Source organism: Trachurus trachurus (genome assembly GCF_905171665.1).
Source record: "Trachurus trachurus genome assembly, chromosome: 20".
NCBI lineage: Eukaryota > Metazoa > Chordata > Actinopteri > Carangiformes > Carangidae > Trachurus > Trachurus trachurus.
The window spans coordinates 20,122,539-20,142,894 of NC_139911.1; the positions used below are offsets into that span (position 1 = coordinate 20,122,539).

General features: G+C 41.8%; 1 protein-coding gene across 1 annotated transcript in view; it reads left to right on the forward strand.

Moving 5' to 3' along the window:
- The window catches only part of tmx3b (thioredoxin related transmembrane protein 3b), a 50,529-nt gene extending 30,512 nt beyond the window's left edge, over positions 1-20,017 (forward strand). The window contains exons 13-16 of the mRNA XM_083995799.1: positions 3,111-3,167; positions 7,454-7,583; positions 9,850-9,918; positions 16,362-20,017. Coding sequence (XP_083851925.1) covers positions 3,111-3,167; positions 7,454-7,583; positions 9,850-9,918; positions 16,362-16,634 — 529 coding nt within the window. The 3' untranslated portion in view covers positions 16,635-20,017. The remainder of the gene's footprint in view (positions 1-3,110; positions 3,168-7,453; positions 7,584-9,849; positions 9,919-16,361) is intronic.
- The last annotated feature ends 339 nt before the right edge of the window (positions 20,018-20,356 follow it).

The window sequence follows — 20,356 nt, forward strand, 5'->3', positions numbered from 1 at the left end:
ACCTCCATTCCTATGAGAAGTTGCAGTGCAGGCAGAGATCCGGTGCAGCCGACTGAGTTAAGCTAGTTTTCATCTGCTCAGTTTGTCCAATTTTAACAGGCAGACACTTTACAAATTTAATTTAATTCACCAACAATTAATTACAACTTTAAAAGAGGATAAAAAAACAAAACATATATGAATATGAAATTTCAGTAAGGACAGAATCATGACTCTTGTTAATCCGTTTTCCGCATACATATGGTTGATATTTATTTATTTATTTGTATTGTATTGTATTTAAGTGTCTTTAGAAGTCATATTTGAATCCATGTGGTAAGAACCACAAATGAAGAAGAGTAGGATTCTTCTCCACATTGAAAGGACAGCCATCATATCACCCGCTTCCTCCTCCAGACCTGAGCTGTCTAGTTTCTGGGAGATGGACTTTTCCTCTTGGAGAGCGCTTTCTTTGTCCTTGTAGGTCTGGCTGGTCTGGCACGTTTTCTCCAGCATCACTGTTTTTTCCATCAGGTGTTGGATCTGAACCTGCAGATCAGTATTTGTCTTGATCTCACGCTCCAGCAGTGCAGTCACCTCCTGGTGGTTTTGTTGAAGGTCCTCGAAGTCGTCCCGTAGATGTTGCAGCATCTTCTTCATATCGGATAACTCCATCTGGAGCCAAGCCGAATAATTCTTCTCTTGTCTCAAAGACAGGCTGAGCGTCTGATTTTCTTCCTCCAGGTCACGTAGCTTTACGCTCGTCCTCTCGTTCGTCTTATCTTTCTCTATGACCGATGTATCGTACGCGATCAACATCTCTTTCATTTTGAGCATTTCAGCGCTGCGTGCCTCCGCAGTTTCCCTCGACCTCAGACTCTCTTCGGCCCACATGGCACGCTCGCTCTCTAGAACATTTCTCAGGAGCTTTATTTCCTTCAGCAAACTTTTCTCTCCTGTCTTGTTCTGAGTCTGGTCCTCGTACTTGAAACAAATCTGGTGTGCCATGATATTTTTAAGTGTTTCTTTAAATGAATTAAGTAATTAATTAATCAGTAATCAGTAACCTCGCTGTGCCAAGCTGCCACGATTCTTAATTTCCAGAATTCTGATTGTGGAACACTGACATCAAAGGCCGAGTGTTGTCGGAATGCCTGCTTTGTTTGGTTCAGTGTAAACAAGCAAATGTGTCATAATGAGTGGACTTAACAGCGATAAAGCAGCAGCTCTGTATAGTCAATATGGTCACCTCCAATAATCAATACCTCAACTCTTCTCCTGCTCAGCTCAGTTTCACAATGGACCTGCAGGTTGTCAAGATTAATTAGATGAGTTTCATGAATATAGCGTTGAGGCGTTTTGTAGCTGTCAATAAATACTGCTGGATTTCTGGCTCGGGGCCCAATAACAGCTGACCACAGGTCTGAGCTGCATCTATGACCTGCAGTTATAGCTGTAATAACTGATAAATGATAAAATAAACTTATTGAAATTCAATGAAGAGATTGGAAGTGGATTAATGGCCAACATGTATCAAATTCCTGCTGGTAAAAATATCCTTGAGCCATTGTGGAGTTAAAAATGGTTGACTTTCGTTCCCCTTAGTGGTAGAATGAGAAAAGACACATGTCCATGCACATTGTTCAACAGGCTAAAAGCACAAACATACAGTACAGCATATACTGCACCATTGCTCAATTGGATGCTATAAACACATAATATTTCAACATATTGCGGCTTCTACATTTGGTTTTTAATATTTAATGCACCGACCATTGATATAAATCCTGTCTAGAGTGCGTTAATGGGTGATATTTCAATTTGTCAAGTAATACATCAAGCGCCAACATTGCTTTTGGTCATTATTAAATTATTACCCACAAAAAAATGCCTTGTATTTTTATAGCATGTGTGAAAGTCTGCTGGGGAAAAGCATCATTTGAGTTGTGCTATGGAGGATCAAAATATTTAAACGCCCACTTTCTCTGGAAGATTAATTCTGTTGGAATGTTGCTTTAAAAAAAATAACCAAACACGTTTTCTCCATGAGAAACATAAACAGGACCAATAAGGTCAAATATTTTGTTGAAACGGATGAATACTCATACTCATTTCCACAGAGAACGCTTCAGTACATAGCAGAAAACTCCCCTGGTTGCAAAATCTACTGCATTTGCCAGAAAATCTGTTGCATGTTCTTGCCTTCAGTTTGGTCCAAACCTCTTGCATATACAAGTTTCTCGGTTTATTATCCATCCTTTTTTTTTTTTTTTTTTGGCTGGCCTGCTCAGTGAAAGGGCCAACAAGTATCTCCGGGAGTGGGATGATGGACGTACATGGGAAACAAATCTGTAAATATTTATGTTGATCGTCTCCATGTATTACTGATCCATAACTCGCAGCCTTCAGAGCAAAAGTTACAAACTGACTTTTTGATGAGCTTTTATTCCCAGTCTGACCCGCTGTTGTCAGCCAGATGATCACGGGCATAGAATGATTTTTATATTGCTTCCGCTGGATTTATTATATGCTGTAGTTCAGACTCTTCATAATCGTGTCATTGGTGGAAGCGCAGCCAGTATTGTTTAGCACCCATGGGAGAGATGTGCTAGATGTAGCTATGATTCAATACGGATATAATATATATGTAGAGGCCTCTATAATCAGTCATTCAGTGAAAGTCACCGGCTTCCCTGGACTTCTGCACCCCACCACCACCCCCACTCTGGTCTACCCACAATACACCCTGCTCAGACATAGTGCCGTACAATGAGATACAAATTGAATTCCTCCACCTGCCTTATCGTTTAGATGAATCACCTGAGTCTTTTCTATGCGGGAAAAGATTAGGAGAAGCTGGAAACGGCATATGACGGAGCTCAGGGGACACCACCTCCCCAATACCCCCCCCCCCCCCATCCTGCGGTGACAAAAGTGATCCCGGGTTTCCACAGCGAGAGCATGCAATTCTGTTCAATGTGATTTCATGTTTGTGTCCCAGTTTGTTCGAGGAAATACACTCCACAGAGACAGAGCGGGGGTGGGGGGGCTCTCTGTACGGTGTGTTGTGTTTGATGCATTTTCTGTTTCGCTGTCTCACGCCACTGATTATTTTCGTCTTGTGTCTCCAGAGACTTCCAGTTTGGCCACATGGATGGGAATGACTACATCAACAGCCTCATTATGGGGTGAGTATCTCATACCCCCCCCCTTCTTTTTATCCTCTCATGTCACCCTCCTCTTTCTCTTTACCTCATGTTACCCAGGTCCGTGCTGACTCGTGATGCCAGCCTCAGCCGTTTAAAGGGATAGTTCAACATTTTTGGCAAATTGGCCCATTGCCATAATCCCTATAGTTTTAGCAGTTTGTTACCTTTAATTGTCGGTGCAAGCTATTTTTAGAATGGTGGAGCAGAGCCGTGAGCTGCTCAGAGCTACGCTACGGAGGCTAATGGAATTTCTTGGTTTCCTTCATCAAACTCATCAAATACACAATCCAACAACTCCAAAATGCTCTCATGGACAAGTTGTGATCAGCACATTCATCACCATGCTATGAGATGATAATGGAACGTTATGAGACGGAGGCGGATCAGTCAGCATTTGCCCCGAGAACAACTCTCATAGCGTTCCATTATTATCTCATAGCGTGGTGAATGTGCAGGTCACAACTTGTCCATGAGAGCATTTTGGAGTTGTTGGATTGTGTATTGAAATTGTGCAAGAAATCTCATGAGCCTCCGTAGCATAGCTCTGAGCAGCTCGCGGCTCTGCTCCGCCGTTCTAAAAATAGCTTGCACCGACAATTAAAGGTAACAAACCTACTCCTAAAACTATAGGGATTATGGCAATGGGCCAATTTGCCAAAATGTTGAACTACCCCTTTAAAGATGCTTCTCTTGTGGAGAAGTCAATGGGCTCTATGTACAGCTCAGTTCAGGAAGTAGTGGAGCTGTGCATAGAGCCCATTACACAGTCGGGATTGTCGTCCCTCTTTAAAAGCTCTCTGCAATTTTAACCCCCCCACTCCTATCCTGTCATCACATGGATACACATATGTGCATATCAATGCAGACACACAAAGATGCACAAGCTCTTACAAATCTGAATGTGCGAACGGAAGGATATAGAGGAATTTACAGATAAACAGGGATTAAATCTATAGGCGGTGTGTGTTTTAACAGCTCACCAAAGAGCAGCGTTAATGATACAGAGAGAGCCCCGCTGCAGCCGAGCCCAGGCTGAGGCCCACAGACTGTTTAGGGTGTCATGCTTGGAGAGGCCACGCCACTGACACCCTCCACTTTTAATTAGACAGAACCCCCGGCTAGTGTTAGGGCTGCAGCGGTGGCGGGGGGGGGGCATGTCTCGTTTCTACGTCTGCCAACGCACAGCGTCTAATTATGTGTGTCCTTTTTTGTTTTTGTATGTGTATATGTTTGTGTTGAGAATCTGCGAGCACTGCAGGATGTTATTTTTAATTTGAGCGTGTTATTGTTTGCACGAGAGAGATTATAGCAGACACGGTCTCCCAAGTTGTGCGTAATTAAAAGTGTGTCAGTGAGCACACTAGAAGTCGTGTCTCCAGTCCACATTGGACCAGCACGCCCCGGCTGCACGGCTGAAATTAGATGGGTGGTGTTTATGTTAAAGGATAAAAGAGGTGATTAGCCTTCCTAATTTTGCGCGAGTACATACAATATGTATTTCGTCCGGGTTTTACAGAACTGTATTTGGCCGCTGTAGCGCAGGATTAATTGCCCTCCTTTGAGGAATGAAATCCTGGCCTGTCAATGTCCACTAATCCTCTCCCTTAGGAGGGCCATGGAAATAAATCTGATGGCTTTTTATCCGTCTTTCTGTCATCACAGCGATTACTGTGTCCTGGCAGCGGTCTGTCTGGCGTAAGGCTGCCCCTGCCTTCACCAGAGGCACGCACAGTACACACACTCTCATTAATACACATAGATATACTCACACACAAACAACATGAGCACCAACCCTAAGTCCAAGGCTGCCTCTGCCTCTTGTTTAAACGTAGGATTATTGCTAACCCCTCATATGGAATGCATTGTGGGTTGAGAGGGAGTGGAAACGATGTGAGGTGACTGAAAAGTCGGAAGACTCGGAATCAAAGAGGTGACGGTCATCATTACCATGCAGGTCGTTGGCTTTGCACTGTATAGTAGAGATTGATTTTTTTGGAATCTTCAATATATTTGTTGTAATATTCAGTAGCCAACACAATGAATGCCAATTTTTTGTGAGAAAGGAAAACATAATACGAAACAAAGTTAAAAGATAAAAAAAAAAAAAATCAACTGTCCAGATTTTTTGTCTCCCAAATGAATTTCCTGGACACACTGTGCTAATCAGCATCACAGTTTACAGTCCAGTTTGTAACGATGTCCTTTTTTGCAATAATTAAAGGCTCCCGCTAATGGGAAGTGAAAGAAAACTCTTGGAAAAAAGAACTAATGGACTGCTGATAATGAGCTAGAGTCCCACTAATTAGTTAAAAAAAACACACACACACACACACACACACAAAAAAAAACACAGCTATACCCCAGCTAGTGATGGAGCACATCTTGCCATGGCGACACAAGGTGAAAACAACACCAGCCACTGTGCAGCTGCAGCAGACAGCACCAAAGTGATGAATTACGGATTGCTTGAATTTTTAAAAAACACGATTTGCATAGCAGTGTTCACCTGGACTCTTTTAAAAAAATATTCATTTATTTATTTATTAAACGCCCTTGAAAGGTTTCTAACTTTTTGTTTGGAGTTGGATGGAGATTTCTGCTGCTGGGCGGCACATCTTGTGTGTCGAGTACTGCAGCCGATACCACACACAGTTAGCTTGGAATAGCACGTGTGCACTGTGACATTGTATTGCGACTGCCCATAAAACCGCATTTGTTTTTCCATCTGAGACCACAAATTTCCTGTGTGAGAAAACAAGGAGACAGTTTTACAGTCGCTCTCAGATGTATGTGATGATTTCAAGAGGCGTCATTATTCTCCTTGTCTAACTTCATCAAAAAAAAAGGGACGGGAATGTGAAATTTTAGTCTAACGCTGAAGGACACATGCTTTAAAATAAATAAAAAAATATTAGCCCTAATTACATGGCAGCTGTTTCCAGCAGCAGAAAGGGAATAAAATGTGTGCCGTCTGCCAGTTGTAATTCTATAGAGTACAGTATATAGCCCTTCATTATGGGCAGCAAAACCCCCAGCAGCCCCCGCTCTCAGAGGTGAATAGGCTAATCCATATTTATTTTAAATGGGTGCCATCTGTTGGAATAGGCTGGATGTCAGATGGAAATACACATTCATAGCGTGCGAGCCTGTGTGTGTGTGTGTGTGTGTGTGTGTGTGTGTGTGTGTGTGTGTGTGTGTGTGTGTGTGTGTGTGTGTGTGTGTGTGTGTGTGTGTGTGTGTGTGTGTGTGTGTGTGTGTGTGTGTGTGTGTGTGTGTGTGTGTGTGTGTGTGTGTGTGTGTGTGTGTGTGTGTGTGTGTGTGTGTGTGTGTGTGTGTGTGTGTGTGTGTGTGTGTGTGTGTGTGTGTAATTGCAAATCTCAGCTGGAGGGAGTAGTGAGGTGTTGTGTGTGTTTGCACTCCTGAACGCAGCTGGGTGGTGGACTGGGACAGTGATGGATACGCGTGCATGTGTGTGCAATTTGTTGCCGGGCGGAGTCACACAGCGGGGAAGTGAGGTGGCAACACTGTGATGGACTGCTTGTGCACCTCTGTCTCTGTGTGTGTGTGTGTGTGTGTGTGTGTGTGTGTGGGTATCCAAGCGCTAGGATACCTTATCTAAGCCACGCTTTTGGTGTTGCGCGGTACATGTGAAAGAGGGATTGCTTGTTTATGTGACCTTGCTTGTTATCTCACAGAGTTTTGTAATTCCTCAGCTGATTTGTCGAAATAAGTGGGCTGGAGAGCGAAACACTGTGCTGCCTCCGTCTCTGTATTTTCTGTTCAAATGATCACTGGACCGCTGGGCTTCTTTGTGTGTGTGTGTTTGTATGTGTCTCAGCATGGTTTGCAGACTTGCTTTCCACTGGACTCCCTGTGTTTCACTTGTCAGCTACAATTTGTAAAGGTCTCTTTAAATGCGACCGGCTCAGACCCATAAAGCCCCTGAGTTGCACACTCTTTGCATAAAAGATAGAAGAAGAAACGTCGCTCTGAAATAGGCCAGGCTGCGTTGCCTTTTTCCTCTTTCGAAAAAGAGAAGAAAAAAAAGGGAAAAATCCTCTCTTTGAAAGTAAGCCCATGGGAAAAGTTAGGTTGCTCTGAGCACAGAGGGTTTGTTTATCTCCGTATTGTGTTACCATTTGTTCCTTAAGAAACCACAATTTGTTCCCATCTAATGATGCACTTTGATAATGGCAGCCTAAGCCGCTACCGAGGTCGAGAAGATTAAAAGCTGTTTTTTTTTTTTTTTTTCCCCTGTTTCTCAGCGAGGTGACGGTGCCCTCTGTCATCATCCTCAACACATCCAACGAGCAGTACTTCCTGCCCGGCGAGCCGATCGAGACCATGGAGCAGCTGGTCCAATTCATCAGCAGCGTTTTGAACGGCTCCGCACAGGTCCAGGATCTTCTTCTCCTCCTCTCCTCCTCCATCCCTCCTTCCCGTCCCTCTCTTGCTTCCTGTTTAGGCATTCAGCTCGGTTTACCCCCCACCCGGCACTACCTCCCTCTTCCCCTGGGGTTGTACCATTGTAATCACACCAGTAGTCCTCATTAATCAAGCATGTTGCCTTGCATTTTAAGTCCCCTGTGGAAAATATTTTCCCCAGATGAGGTATTTTTCCAATCTCCTTTTACATGTTTAGATTTCATATTCCTGTCCCCTCTGCGCAGATTATCCACAATAACTCTCTCTTCTAAGTCAAACACCGAGATTACTACATGACCTGGTGTTGTAGCGCTCACACACTAATCTGGAAAAAAAATGTCATTCATTGCAGCCTTCCCTGCACTACACTAACGTCACCAGATGTATGAAACCATAAGCCAAACAGCCAGAGGTCCTGTCCTTTTTTTTTTTTCTTTCCCAGGACAGGTCTTGGCTATTTTTTACTTGGCAAAACAAACCAACTGCCACCAAATAAACAGCAACAGAAACCTCCATGTTTTCTGCAGTCCAGCTCCAGCCAAAAACCTGGACACTTTGATCGTCTTCACGTCATGTGGCCACTGTCTGCCAAGAGGTGCCTTAAAGGCGGGTTTGCTCTCCACATAGAAACGCACAGAGCAATGTGGGACACATGACTTAACTTAAAAGGATAGTTCAACATTTTGGAAAATCCACCTATTACCATAATCCCTATAGTCATAGCAGTAGGTTCATTACCTTTAATTATCGGTGCATGTTTCTTTTGAGATCTGCGGGGCAGAGACGTGATCTGCTTGGCAAACACAATGGAGGTGAATGGTACAGGTCCCCTGTCCCCCCAAAACTCATCAAATACACAATCCAACAACTCCACAACGCTCTTGTGGACAAGTTGTGACCTGCACATTCACCACGCTATGAAATAATAATGTAACATAAGACAGAGTTGTTTTCGAGGCAAATGCATAGCTGCAACTACATCCCAGACATGGCTGCTGGGTGGAATGATTTCAAACGCGCAAGTAGTTCCAAGTATTTGCTGCGTGTGTCATAATGTTACATAATTGTGCAGGTCACAACTTGTCCATGAGTGCATTTGGGTTGTTGGATTGTGTATTTGATGGGTTTTGAGGGACAGGGGACCTGTACCATTCACCTCCATTGTGTTCGCTGAGCAGCTCACGTCTCTGCCCCGCAGATCTCAAAACAACATGCACCGATAATTAAAGGTAATGAACCTACTTCTATGACTATAGGGATTATGGTAATAGGTGAATTTGCCAAAATGTTGAACTATCCCTTTAAATGATTAATCATAAGATAATGAAGGTGTAAAACAAAAAGTAATAATAGTTCTTTTTCTCTGTTGCTCTTTATTTGTGCAATATGGAGAGCTGAATTTCCCTCACACTTGACTTCAGTTGTAGAAGTTTGGAGTGTTTTTCATAACTAAGGTACAGACGACGTGTTTATCCACGCATGAAGCATGAACCAGCCAGAGGAGGAGGACAGAGTTGACAGGCTTTGGCGTCTCTCTAGCAAATTTAAATCCCTACTCTCTGGTCTTACGGCGCACAGTTCAACTGCAGCTCTGAAGTCCTCTCCCAGTAGTTCCCGTGTCATTACAAAAGAACCACAACACGCATAGAAAAATGTTTCTAAAAAGTTCTCTGTCTGCTCCTGCAGTCCGCGCACGGTTGCAAATCTGTGCAACAGCTGCTTCCAGGAAAAATCATCTCGTACTCACCTTCAGCTCCTCCGCACAGGTCCTGCCTAGTCAGAGCTCACTAATTGGCCATCCTGATGAATTAGCATCAGGACAGATCACTCATTGACTGCCCAGGTGCTTTTGCCAACAAATGAGCTCAGACGGAGCAGAACTACCAGACAGTGAACAAACCGGAGTGGAGCACATCAGATAATTTTGTGCAGGGAGGCGGTTAATGGAACAATATTTTAAATGTCTGGGCTGTACCGGGGGGATACAGCTGGATACCGGCGACCTAGCCTGGCTCCTGTGTGAGCAGTCGGAGAAGTTTTTATTGACATATTGATGACAATTATGTGTTGTTTGTTAGGGTGTTGTTCGTATTAGTCATTGCATCACATTTGCAGATGCCAAACTTAGAATGGATGAAACTCTGCCTATGTGCTACATTTGGTGGAGAATATAAAATAAGGATAACCTAGAAATGGCAGCTGCTCTGTCTTCATTAAATGATCTGTCTCCCTGCAGGCGTATGGAGGCGATGGCATCATTCAGAGGATCAAACGTGTGGCCTTTGATGCCAAATCCACTATCATGGTAAGTTGCTGAGGGTTCCTTCTAGGCTGCTTCATGACTACAGCGTTTTTTTCCTTTGGGTGATGTAGCTCCAGGTTCTATATGCTCAAAGTCCTGGGGCTTGAGAATAGATCTAAATCAATACATTTAAACTATTTAATTTTTTTTTTAAGTCAGTCTGTGGGATTTTACCATCATAACTGTCAGCCTCATGTTTTACACAGTGTATATTTAAAATAATCTTTCAAAGACATAAAAAAAATCTGATATATGTAGATATGGTACTGTATCTTTAGTTAAAGGAGCTAGTTGAGCTGTTGCTACCCAGCCAACGTAGCATTAAACCACAGCTGTTCACCTATTAGTTTTGCTTAAAGGGACAACGAGGAGTTTTGGAAAGTGAAGTGTCTTTACACTACATTTCCCATGAGCCTCCGCGTGCATGGTGAAATTCTTGGATCAGCGCAAAACGGACGAAAGCGAAAACATTTTCCAAGAATGTTTTCATTCAGCAAGAATGAAAGTCTGAGGTTCAAAGACGATCAGATACCGTCGTAGTTCCAACCATAAACGGCGATTCGGCTGCGGTGTTATTCCCATGACCCGCCGGGCAGCGTCCAGGAAACCGAAACTCGGAAATGCTGGGCTAGCCGACCACTAAATAATAATATCAAAATAACTATAAAGACAAATATAGACCCATTAACAAATGTGGGTAACATAGATTCGTCCACATTAAAGCAGAAGTGAGTGATATATTTGTGTTAATATAAGTCTTAAATAGTTATATCTTCCGACAGCAATCACTTACATAGAGTGTTTGGACTGAAACACGGGTCTCTCAATCCCTCTGCTCTGCTCTGAGCCGAAGAGAAAACATTTATCGTATCCTACAGTTTTTATCCAATGAGGAGAGAGAACGGCATGCAGGGCTGTGTGTGCAGCCAAGGAACGCCGTGAATGTGGTGACGTAGCGACGAGGACTGTTATGGTGCGTTCAAGGAAACTCGTATTTTTCCGACCGTGAAGTGGTACCAGTTCGATCTGGTACGAGTTCACGGGTCGGAAGTTACGAGTGGCCGTTACAGTGACTTTCACCGGTAAAACAGGTCGGAAAAACACAAGTGGGTTGCCTGAAACGCTACAAAGTCGTAAGTTGTGACTTGAAGCTGTAATTTACGATTTCAAAATCCTGCCTGGAACGCAGCATTAGCGAAAACGACCGGACCACTCACTTCTGCTTTAATATGAGACTTTTTTATAACAACAACAAAAAAAAAACTCCTCGTTGTCCGCTTAAGTAGAGCTTCAGCCAATGATCAATCAATCAGTCAATCATCAAATCACTTTATTCATCCCCAAGGGGCAATTAAAAAGGCACACAGGGTAGCACACATAACCTCACACATGCACACACACATACACACCACAACAGTAAACAAATAATGAATAAGAAAGATGAAGTGCATCAGTCGCTGTGTTACAATACGACAAGAGGTAGTATTGCTAATGATAATTATAATGATTATGATAACGATAATGATACGCCTCTGAGCAAACCAGACTCTTCAGACAAGATGGGATGCTGTGGGGATGGTTTGGGAACTAGAGAGCAATTTAGGAATGAATTTCGATTTTGTGTTTGCTACATGCAGCGTTGGTTCTTGACTGGCGTGGAAACAACTTTTAAATGTAAATGTTGGCTGGCAATAGCAGAGCTGACACATGGCTCCTCATGCAAGTTGCTTCTCTGGTCACCTGATAAACTTTTAGTTCTGCTGAGGGAAGTATCTGGTTATCTGGCTGCTAAAGTTGTCTGTCTGTTGTTCGATGGTAAATAAGTTCATTTTCAGTGTGTTTAGCTAGAAAACACTGTCAATAAGAGCCGTGAGAAAGAACCAGATAAGTAAAACACATTGAACAACAGCAAAATTTGTAGAGGTGAGAGAAAAAGCAACGGTAATTCTCTATGGGTTTGTCACCACTGATCTACTGCCAAGCTGGGATACCTTTAGTAGTCTCTTTACCTTTGTAATTAAACCATTCATTATTACACACCTCACCTTGAATGCAATTGCCGTTAAGGGTAAATATTATATATGCAGTGTTTGCAACCTGCCCCAAGTTCTGTAACAATGTAGAACAAATGTCTGAATGCCCCGCACATCCCCGCTGGGAGAGAAACAGCATTCCTAGGGCTAGAGAGGCATACAAGTGAGAATATGCAACGCACGCAGAAAACTCAGTATGTGGGGACAGTAGGAGAAGGTGGGTCAGGAGGCTGAACTTGCTTTCCTTCCAGTTTTTACTCTAAAGTAGTTCTTTTGGGAGAACTGCTGTTTATTTTAGCAAGGGCGTGATAGGAATGTAAATACAGCTGTGTTGTAACACTCAAAGAGAACTCCTAAAAGAGAACTGAGTAATAATCTGACACAGAAGGTAAAGTGGCTCAGAGCACAAAAAGGCTCTTTTTTTAAAAATAGTTTTGATATTTGAATTATTTTCCTGTCAGTTCTTAATTACAAAAGAAAACTGTCTATTTAATCGTTTCTAACATCTTTCTTGCAGTTTCCCCCCCACAAAAAAGTAGCTATGCATGAGTGAAGGGCTTTTCTTTCATGTGTAAGAGACAGAAAATGCTATTCCCTTCTCGGGTTCCTAAATTTAGTGAGCTTCACGCATCCCGTTGGCTGGTCTTGCTCACACTGACATGATATGATACGGAGCAGATAGGCAGCAGCCATCACCTTGCCCCCGGAGAGCCAATCTAAATGCACGTCTTGACAGGAGCATGAGAAAGCAGTCACATTAGGCCCAATGACTCACAGCCAGCTGTGTTAGCATAGCATCCCCATCTCTACCTCATCTAGCATCGCGGAGCACCGGCAATTACCATCCCTCTTCCCGTGGCAATGACTTGAGGGAACCAGAATATTTCCCGTCTCCTCAGCTCAACAGACGGCTGACAGACATTGTGACCGAACACTCCCTTCTAGGCACATTGTCTCTGATGTATCCTGCTATATTAAGGCCAGATGACTCCTCTGTCACCAAGCTCATTTAAGAAAGAACTTATAAAGTTATTCCTCAGTGCTGTTGTGCCCACAGGAAATGAGGGATTGTGGGTTTTGCAGCACTGGAGTGGGCCATGTCATAAAAATGTTCATTTTTATATAGAGGTTCAGAACATGGATGTGAATGAGAGGGGACTCTACGAGGCCAGGGAGCAGGTCTACTTGTTGGCTACTGTATTTCACATGTTGACACCTCCATTCACTATGTGCAGACCTTTTTAAAGGGATAGTTCAATATTTTGGCAAATTTGCCTATTACCATAATCATAGGGGTAGGTTAATTGCCTTTAATTATTGGTGCATGTTGTTTCAAGATCCACGGGGTAGTGACACGAGTTGCTGAGTGAACACTGATGAGGGACCTGTACCATTCACCTCCACTAAGTCATCAAATACACAATCCAACAACTCCAAAACACTCTCATGGACAAGTTGTGACCTGCACATTCACCACGTTATGAAATAATAATGTAACATTACGAGACAGAGTTGTTTTCGAGGCAAATGCATAGTCAGAACTACATTCCAGACATTTGAAATCACTCCGCCCAGCAGCCATGTCTGGAATGTAGTTCCGGCTATGCATTTTCCTCAAAACAACTCTGTCTTGTAATGTTACATTTTTATTTTGCGTTAGCTCGCATTTCTGCCTCGCGGATCTCAAAACAACATAATTAAAGGTAATGAACCTACCCATATGACTATAGGGATTATGGCAATAGGTGAATTTGCCAAAAATCTTGAACTATCCCTTTAATGTTTCTAAAGGCCTGACTCCAAAAGTAAGTTAAATCAAAGATGGGTGGTGAGGCCTGAAAGACAGATGCAGAAAATATCTTCAGACAGACTAGTGTATAAAGGTGGACCTCCACTTGTGTTTGAAGTTTGAGATCTTTATTTATTTCAGTTCAAACTCTACAATGTAAAAGTACAAGAGACCCAGAGGATTTCACATGAAAGAGTGAGACTCTCCAATATGGTCAGGAGCCTAAAACAAAAGGGAAAAACAAACATGACAGCACAGTACAAGAGGGAGCACAAGCAGTATAACTTAATATGTGCTTTCTAAAATTACACGACATAGATTTAATTAATGCTACGATATTACAGCGCGCCCATGTTTCTGCAAATGATTTGTGGCCTGCCTTCTAAACATACTCGCCGAGCGTAATGGCATAATGCAAATGAATGCATAAATGAATGACTAAAAATGCAGTATCTCCGCTAAAAACATAAAAGCCTGTCTGCGTTTTTCTCCACAAATATTTTTTGATCTTCCCTCTAACAGGATTTTCAATTCAGTCTACATAATGTGAGGCTCTTTACTTTCGCAAATATTGGCTGGTGAGAGAGATGTAACACATTAGTAAATACTCATTTCAGGGCTTCTCCATTATACCCAACAGACTAAGAGGAACAGAATAATTTTTTTTAAATAGAATCATTGGTGCATTTTTTTTTTTATTAATGTGTGAATTTAATAAGGTTGGGGTTGGATTGACTCATTAGAGCTGTGGGCCACTATCTGTCACTGTCTCCTTCCTGTTTCCTCTAAGTACTCATCATTTACAGTGCACGTGGCAGCTTCATTATATTTTGCCCAGAGTGCCAGAGACTTACCAGTGCACATATAATCTCCTGAATTACATTATTTCCCTACCCTTGTATTGTCTCCATATAATATGATTGTTGGTTTTGTTTTCAGACATTAGTGTGGAGTTTGAACATTAAGTTCTCATACACATGTTTGTCCGCAAACTATTTATCTTCTGTTTAACGGTTTATGTTCCATCAGCATTGCAGCTAATTAACTACAATGACTAAATCCATTTTGGATACTCTGCACAGTCACAGGTCAAAGTTCACTTAAAGGGACAACGAGGAGTTTTGGAAAAGCGAAGCGTTTTCACACTACATTTATGAGCCTCCGCGCGCACCGTAAAATTCTTCGACCGGCGCAAGACAGACTCATGTTTTCATTCATCAAGAATTAAAGTCAGAGGTTCAAAGAGGTTCAGTTACCGTCGTAGTCCCGACCATAAACGGCAATACGGCGGCGTTATTCTCATGAGCGTCCGTGAAACTGAAAGTAAGGAAACGCTGGTCGGCTCGCCCAGCATTTCCACCATTAATTAAAATAACAAAATAACGATAGAGACAAAACGATATATTTATCGAAAATGGGCCCATTAACAAGTGTGGGTAGCGTAGATTCATCCACATTAACGTGAGACTTTTTTATAACCAAATAGAAACTCCTCGTTGTCCCTTTAAGTTTGCTTTGTTTAATTCCACCTCCTTCAGCACACTGACTGCTGCAATTATAGAAATGTCTTTCACTAAATGTTGCTGTATGCTTAAAGCAGATATCAGTGGAATGTTTTTGTTAATATAAGTCCTAAATAGTCCTATTTTCCGTCAGCAATCACTTACATGAAGTATTTCAGCCTAAACACGAGTCTCTCCGTCACTCTGCTCTGCTGTAACCCGAGGAGAAAATTTTCCTTGTGGGATACAAGTGTTATCCAATGAGGAGAGAGAACGGCATGAAGGGCTGTGTGTGCAGCCAAGGGATGCGCGTGAATGTGGTGACGTAGCACGAGGACCAATTGATGCCTGACAAGGGCGGGGGCTGCTAACTCATGGTGCGTTCAAGGAAACTCGTACTTTGTGTTTTTCCTTCCTGTGAAGTCATACCAGTTCGATCTGGTACGAGTTCACGGGTCGGAAGTTACGAGTGGCCGTTATAGGGAACTTTCACAGACAACAGGATGGTAAAAACACGAGCTACGGGTTACCTGGAACGCTACCAAGTCGTAGTTGTGACTTGAAGCTGTAACTTACGGTTTCAAAAGCCTGCCTTGAACGCAGCATTAGCCGAAACGGCCGTGAAGCTGATATCTGCTTTAATACTAGTGTATCTGGCCCTTTAACTGGCCTGACAAAGCTCTTACTGGTCAGATGTTTCATTGACCAAATAAAACAATGACGAAATGAAGACGCTAGATGTTAGCTTTGTTATTCATAAGAAACTGGAGATGTAGATAGTGATGAGCGAAAATGAAAAAGACAAGAGTTCCAGTGATTTAAATGGAGATGCTTTTAATTGTACATTTATATTTACATAAAAAACACAGTGAGAAAAGAAGAGAGGATGGTTTCATAGTGGTTAAGGGTAAATACACTAAAATATCTTCTGCAAAATACTAAATTGTGAAAGAAAGCTCATGTGTTGTTCTCTGTTCCTTCTATTTTCTCTCTCATTTCCCATTATTTCTATATTTTCCCCCTTCTTTGTCAAACTTTTGTCACCATACTCTTCCTTCCTCACTTGCCCCCCCCCTTTTTTTGTCTTCCTTTCATCTCTTGTTGTCTCCCTTCCAACATCAGTCGGTGTTTCGCAGCTCTCCACTGCTGGGCTGCTTCCTGTTCGGCCTACCGCTGGGTGTAATTAGCCTGATGTGCTATGGCATCTGCACAGCTGAGTCAGATGACGGTTCGGATGACATAGACGCGCTCAAGAGGGAGGGCCTGACCGACGAAGAGGAGGAAGAGGAGGAGGAGGAGAGGCAACACGCCGCTGAGCTGGAGGGCCCCGAGGAGGGAGAGAACGAGGAGGAGGACGCCGGGGAGAAGGATCCTGGAGAGAAGAAAACAGATTAACACAGGGGGCTCCGCATAGAGGATGATAGGCCTAGTCAAATGCAGTGAAATGAAACTCAAAGACATATCAATGTATTACTGTTCTGCTTTGGTTTTCATCTCACTTCTCATCAAAGCCCCTCTAGCAACAGACTCTTCTCCTATCTTTGAGTTGAGTGTAAGTTCAGCTGCTCAGTGAAGCCATCGAGCCATGTTTGAAACTAACAGCCTTTTTAATGATTGGGTGTGAACACGTGATAATAACTTTATTCGTGTCGCACCTTAAAAAAAAACAAAGTTACAACAAAAATAAGTTACAAAGTGCTTCACAGAGCAGTGGAATACCGACAGATCGTAGTACATAAAACCTAGGGTAGAAACATTAAGGTACAATACATGAGTACAAAAGTAAAATCAACACAAGACACAGCAGATGCTGAAAGCAGGAAGTACATAAACATCAACATGTTTGATAATCGAGAGAGCTTGACAACCTCTCATCACTAACCTTGATTCTGGTGAGAGAAGAAGGGATGGCTGTGAACCAAACATACCACTAATTTATTCTGACCAACCAACCAACCAGTGGTCTCTTCTGTGTGATGTGTGACCCTTTCTCTGACACTGTTACGTCGTTGTTTTTAAACCACTTCTATGCCCTTATTCTACCTTCTTTTTTACTGTCATATCCCAATCTTCTCTGTTGTTTTTCTAATTAATTTCCTGTTACATCTTACAATTGTAGAAACGGATCATTTTTGCCTTCGAATTGAATAGATACATAAACGCATTGCGAGATTTTGTATACCTCTGTCCCCCGCAACCCAAAATGTAGGCTTATCATGTAATACAGTGGTTCCTGTGTGTAGAAAGCATAGAAAGTGCCCAAGAAGGAAAATTTGCCATAAATGAATTCCACTTTTTTCTATTGTCTGTCATTGCCAGAAAATACTTCCTCGTTTTCTAGGGGTGCAAAGTGCCGAGACAGTCATGCATTTCGACTTATTTCTCATGCCAGCCACCTGTTAGTGTCCATTTACGTAGACAGCTGATGAAAAAAGCAGGAATGGTAATTGGTATCAGTCTGTCTGATACCAGAAAATGGCAAATGCACTTTTTTTTAAAACCCCATTTCACCCTAAGAAGACCAACCTGCTAAAAAATTCTTATTACAGATGGGGTGTACCTATATAGCAGACTCCTATAACATGCATCAGTGGCTCCTGCTGCTCTTAACAACTCATATTCCTCAGATAGACTGGCTCTGTCTGTTTCCATATTTCAATCTGTCCTCCATCACTGGTTTGGATATTGAATTCAGCTGGCAGGCTGAAGTTTACATCCTGATGCACTGAGACATATACTAAGCACACAAAATATTAGGACTGTCTCTCTACTCCTGAGTTCTGCCCCTTTCTTTTGTTACAATCCACCACTATTGTCAGTCAGCCACAGGCTTAGAAATCCTTCCCTATCCTATTTTTCATACCCTGACTTAAGTGTATGTAAAAGCTAGAATCAAGTGAGGATTATTACTTTCTCCTCAATTTACCTGGCCGCTTATTTAATAAAAAATAAAATAAAAAAGTGTTCCTAATGTCTGCTACAGCAAGCTTGATACCATTTTTATGAAACATGCACATTTGGATTTTGGGTCCTGTGGCAGTTGAGCAGCAACTTAAAGCGCCTGAAAACATGTTTTTATTATCTTTATCTACCATATGAAATGAAACACTTGTGACTTAAAAAGGAAAATGTAAGGTACTGTAACACATCACTCAAAAACTCTGTGTAATTGTCAGATTTGACTTACCTTGGTATTTCTGTGGCAACAAAAATCAATTTCCCAATAAAATAATGTTAGATTTTACTCTTAATTGGTGCATGAAAAATATCTGATACCCCCCAAAAAACGTAAACCAGCGAGACAAGCACTGTCAAAATACAGATGGTATAAAACAAAACATCTCATGTTGAATAACCACTTTGTCTTGTTTAGCCAATGTAATTATGCTGGATCCTGTAGCTCAAAGTGAGACGTTGATTTAATTTAAAGCATTGGTTCCACATTAAAATAAACTTTTTTCTTGCTGAGAATTAGATGATACACTTAACACCACTCTCCTGTTTGAATAACAATTAAGAAGCTAACCTTGCCAGATTTAAGTAGCTATTTGTATGTTTTGCTTACACTACATTTAGCCCTGACATTCACAGCTGTTTACTTTCCAGTCAAGAAAAAAAACACTTCAAGTTCAGTGTCAGATTTAATTCCATTACTCCTAATGGTGGGAAACAATGTCAATGTTAATTTTGTTTCGCTTCTATTTTTTATCACTTCTTCTGCTGAACTTACTGTACCACATTAGTATGCTAACTAGCTGGCTATGGCCAACCCAGACCATCTTTTCACTTTTCCAATACCGAGTCACTGTAGCCTGAACAAGCATTGCTGCTCAGAGGGCGTATTATTCTTGTACTGTATGCACAATGATTGCTGAAGTGCTTGACAAATTGCCACCCACTGCTAACAAGATACCAAATCCAGCAGCAGAGAGAACTCTCAAGGAGCTTTAACCCTGAAAATAAAATGTCTCATGTTAAATAATGAGGGTTAAAGGTAATAGCAGGTATAGGTTTTTTTTTTTTTTTTTTTTACCTTTGGAGAGTCAGGCTGGCTATTTCCAGTGTAAATGCTCAGTTAAGCTAATCAGCTGCAGGCTCTGGTTTCATAACAGCAGTACAGACAGGAGAGTGGTCTACAGGAAGAAAGTGAAAAATAACTTCCATAGAAAGCTCCGAGGATGAATCTGAAAAGAGTGAAAGAGTATATGTCTCATGAGAACCATCGATACATGGTGATTAATGGGTGTCAGAGTTCATTCTTGACCTTGGCAACAGTTAACAGAGTAATCTTAACTCAAGAGGAAATATTTTCCTTTCAACCATGTTCAGCAGCGACGGCTGAACAAATGATTAAGTGGGCCTTGAATTAAGATATTTCTAAATGGTAATGAATGTTCTGAGCTGTTTATTGTGTTACTGAGTAAATTAAATGACCCCCGTTCTATAACCTTTTTACAAAGTGTGGCTGAGTAATAAGACGGCTTCAGGTTTTGTTTTTCATTGTTACTCATTTCATTGTGCTTTTGCAGCTCAGTATATCTTGTAACTTGACTTAGGCACCTAAGTGTAAGCACACCAGTTTTTCTTTTCTCTTCTTTTTTTTTTTTTTTTTTTTTACATACAGAGGTTATCTGTATTATTACTGTGAAACTGCACTAAAGGAAACCATACCCCCGTCTTGCCTTTCAGTCTTTGTAGTTGCCTATCATTTTCTGCCAAACTTCCTCTTCGGGTTTGAATTGAGAGTCTCACACTTTATTACAGGTTTGGAAGATTGAAATAAAGATTGTCCTCTTTTTTTCTTGTTGACTGGTATCTTTTGTCACGTCTGACTTTTTTTTTTCTACCTGTGTTCTATTTTGACATCTGTTTCTCTTTCTATCTCCAGTGATCACACATATAAATGTGTGTTGTTGTTTTTGTCCACCCTTACAAGTCTGACTTTAGGGAGAGGCGTCTACTCGATTATGATGGAGATAATCACATTTTTGGAGATCTGGATTTAACTGCCTCTGATTGTATTACTTGATGTGAAACCCATTATTTTTTTTCTCTTTAGGGAATGGCAGGGCTTTGAAGTCAAACTCAGAAACGTGACTTTACATAATGGACAAAGC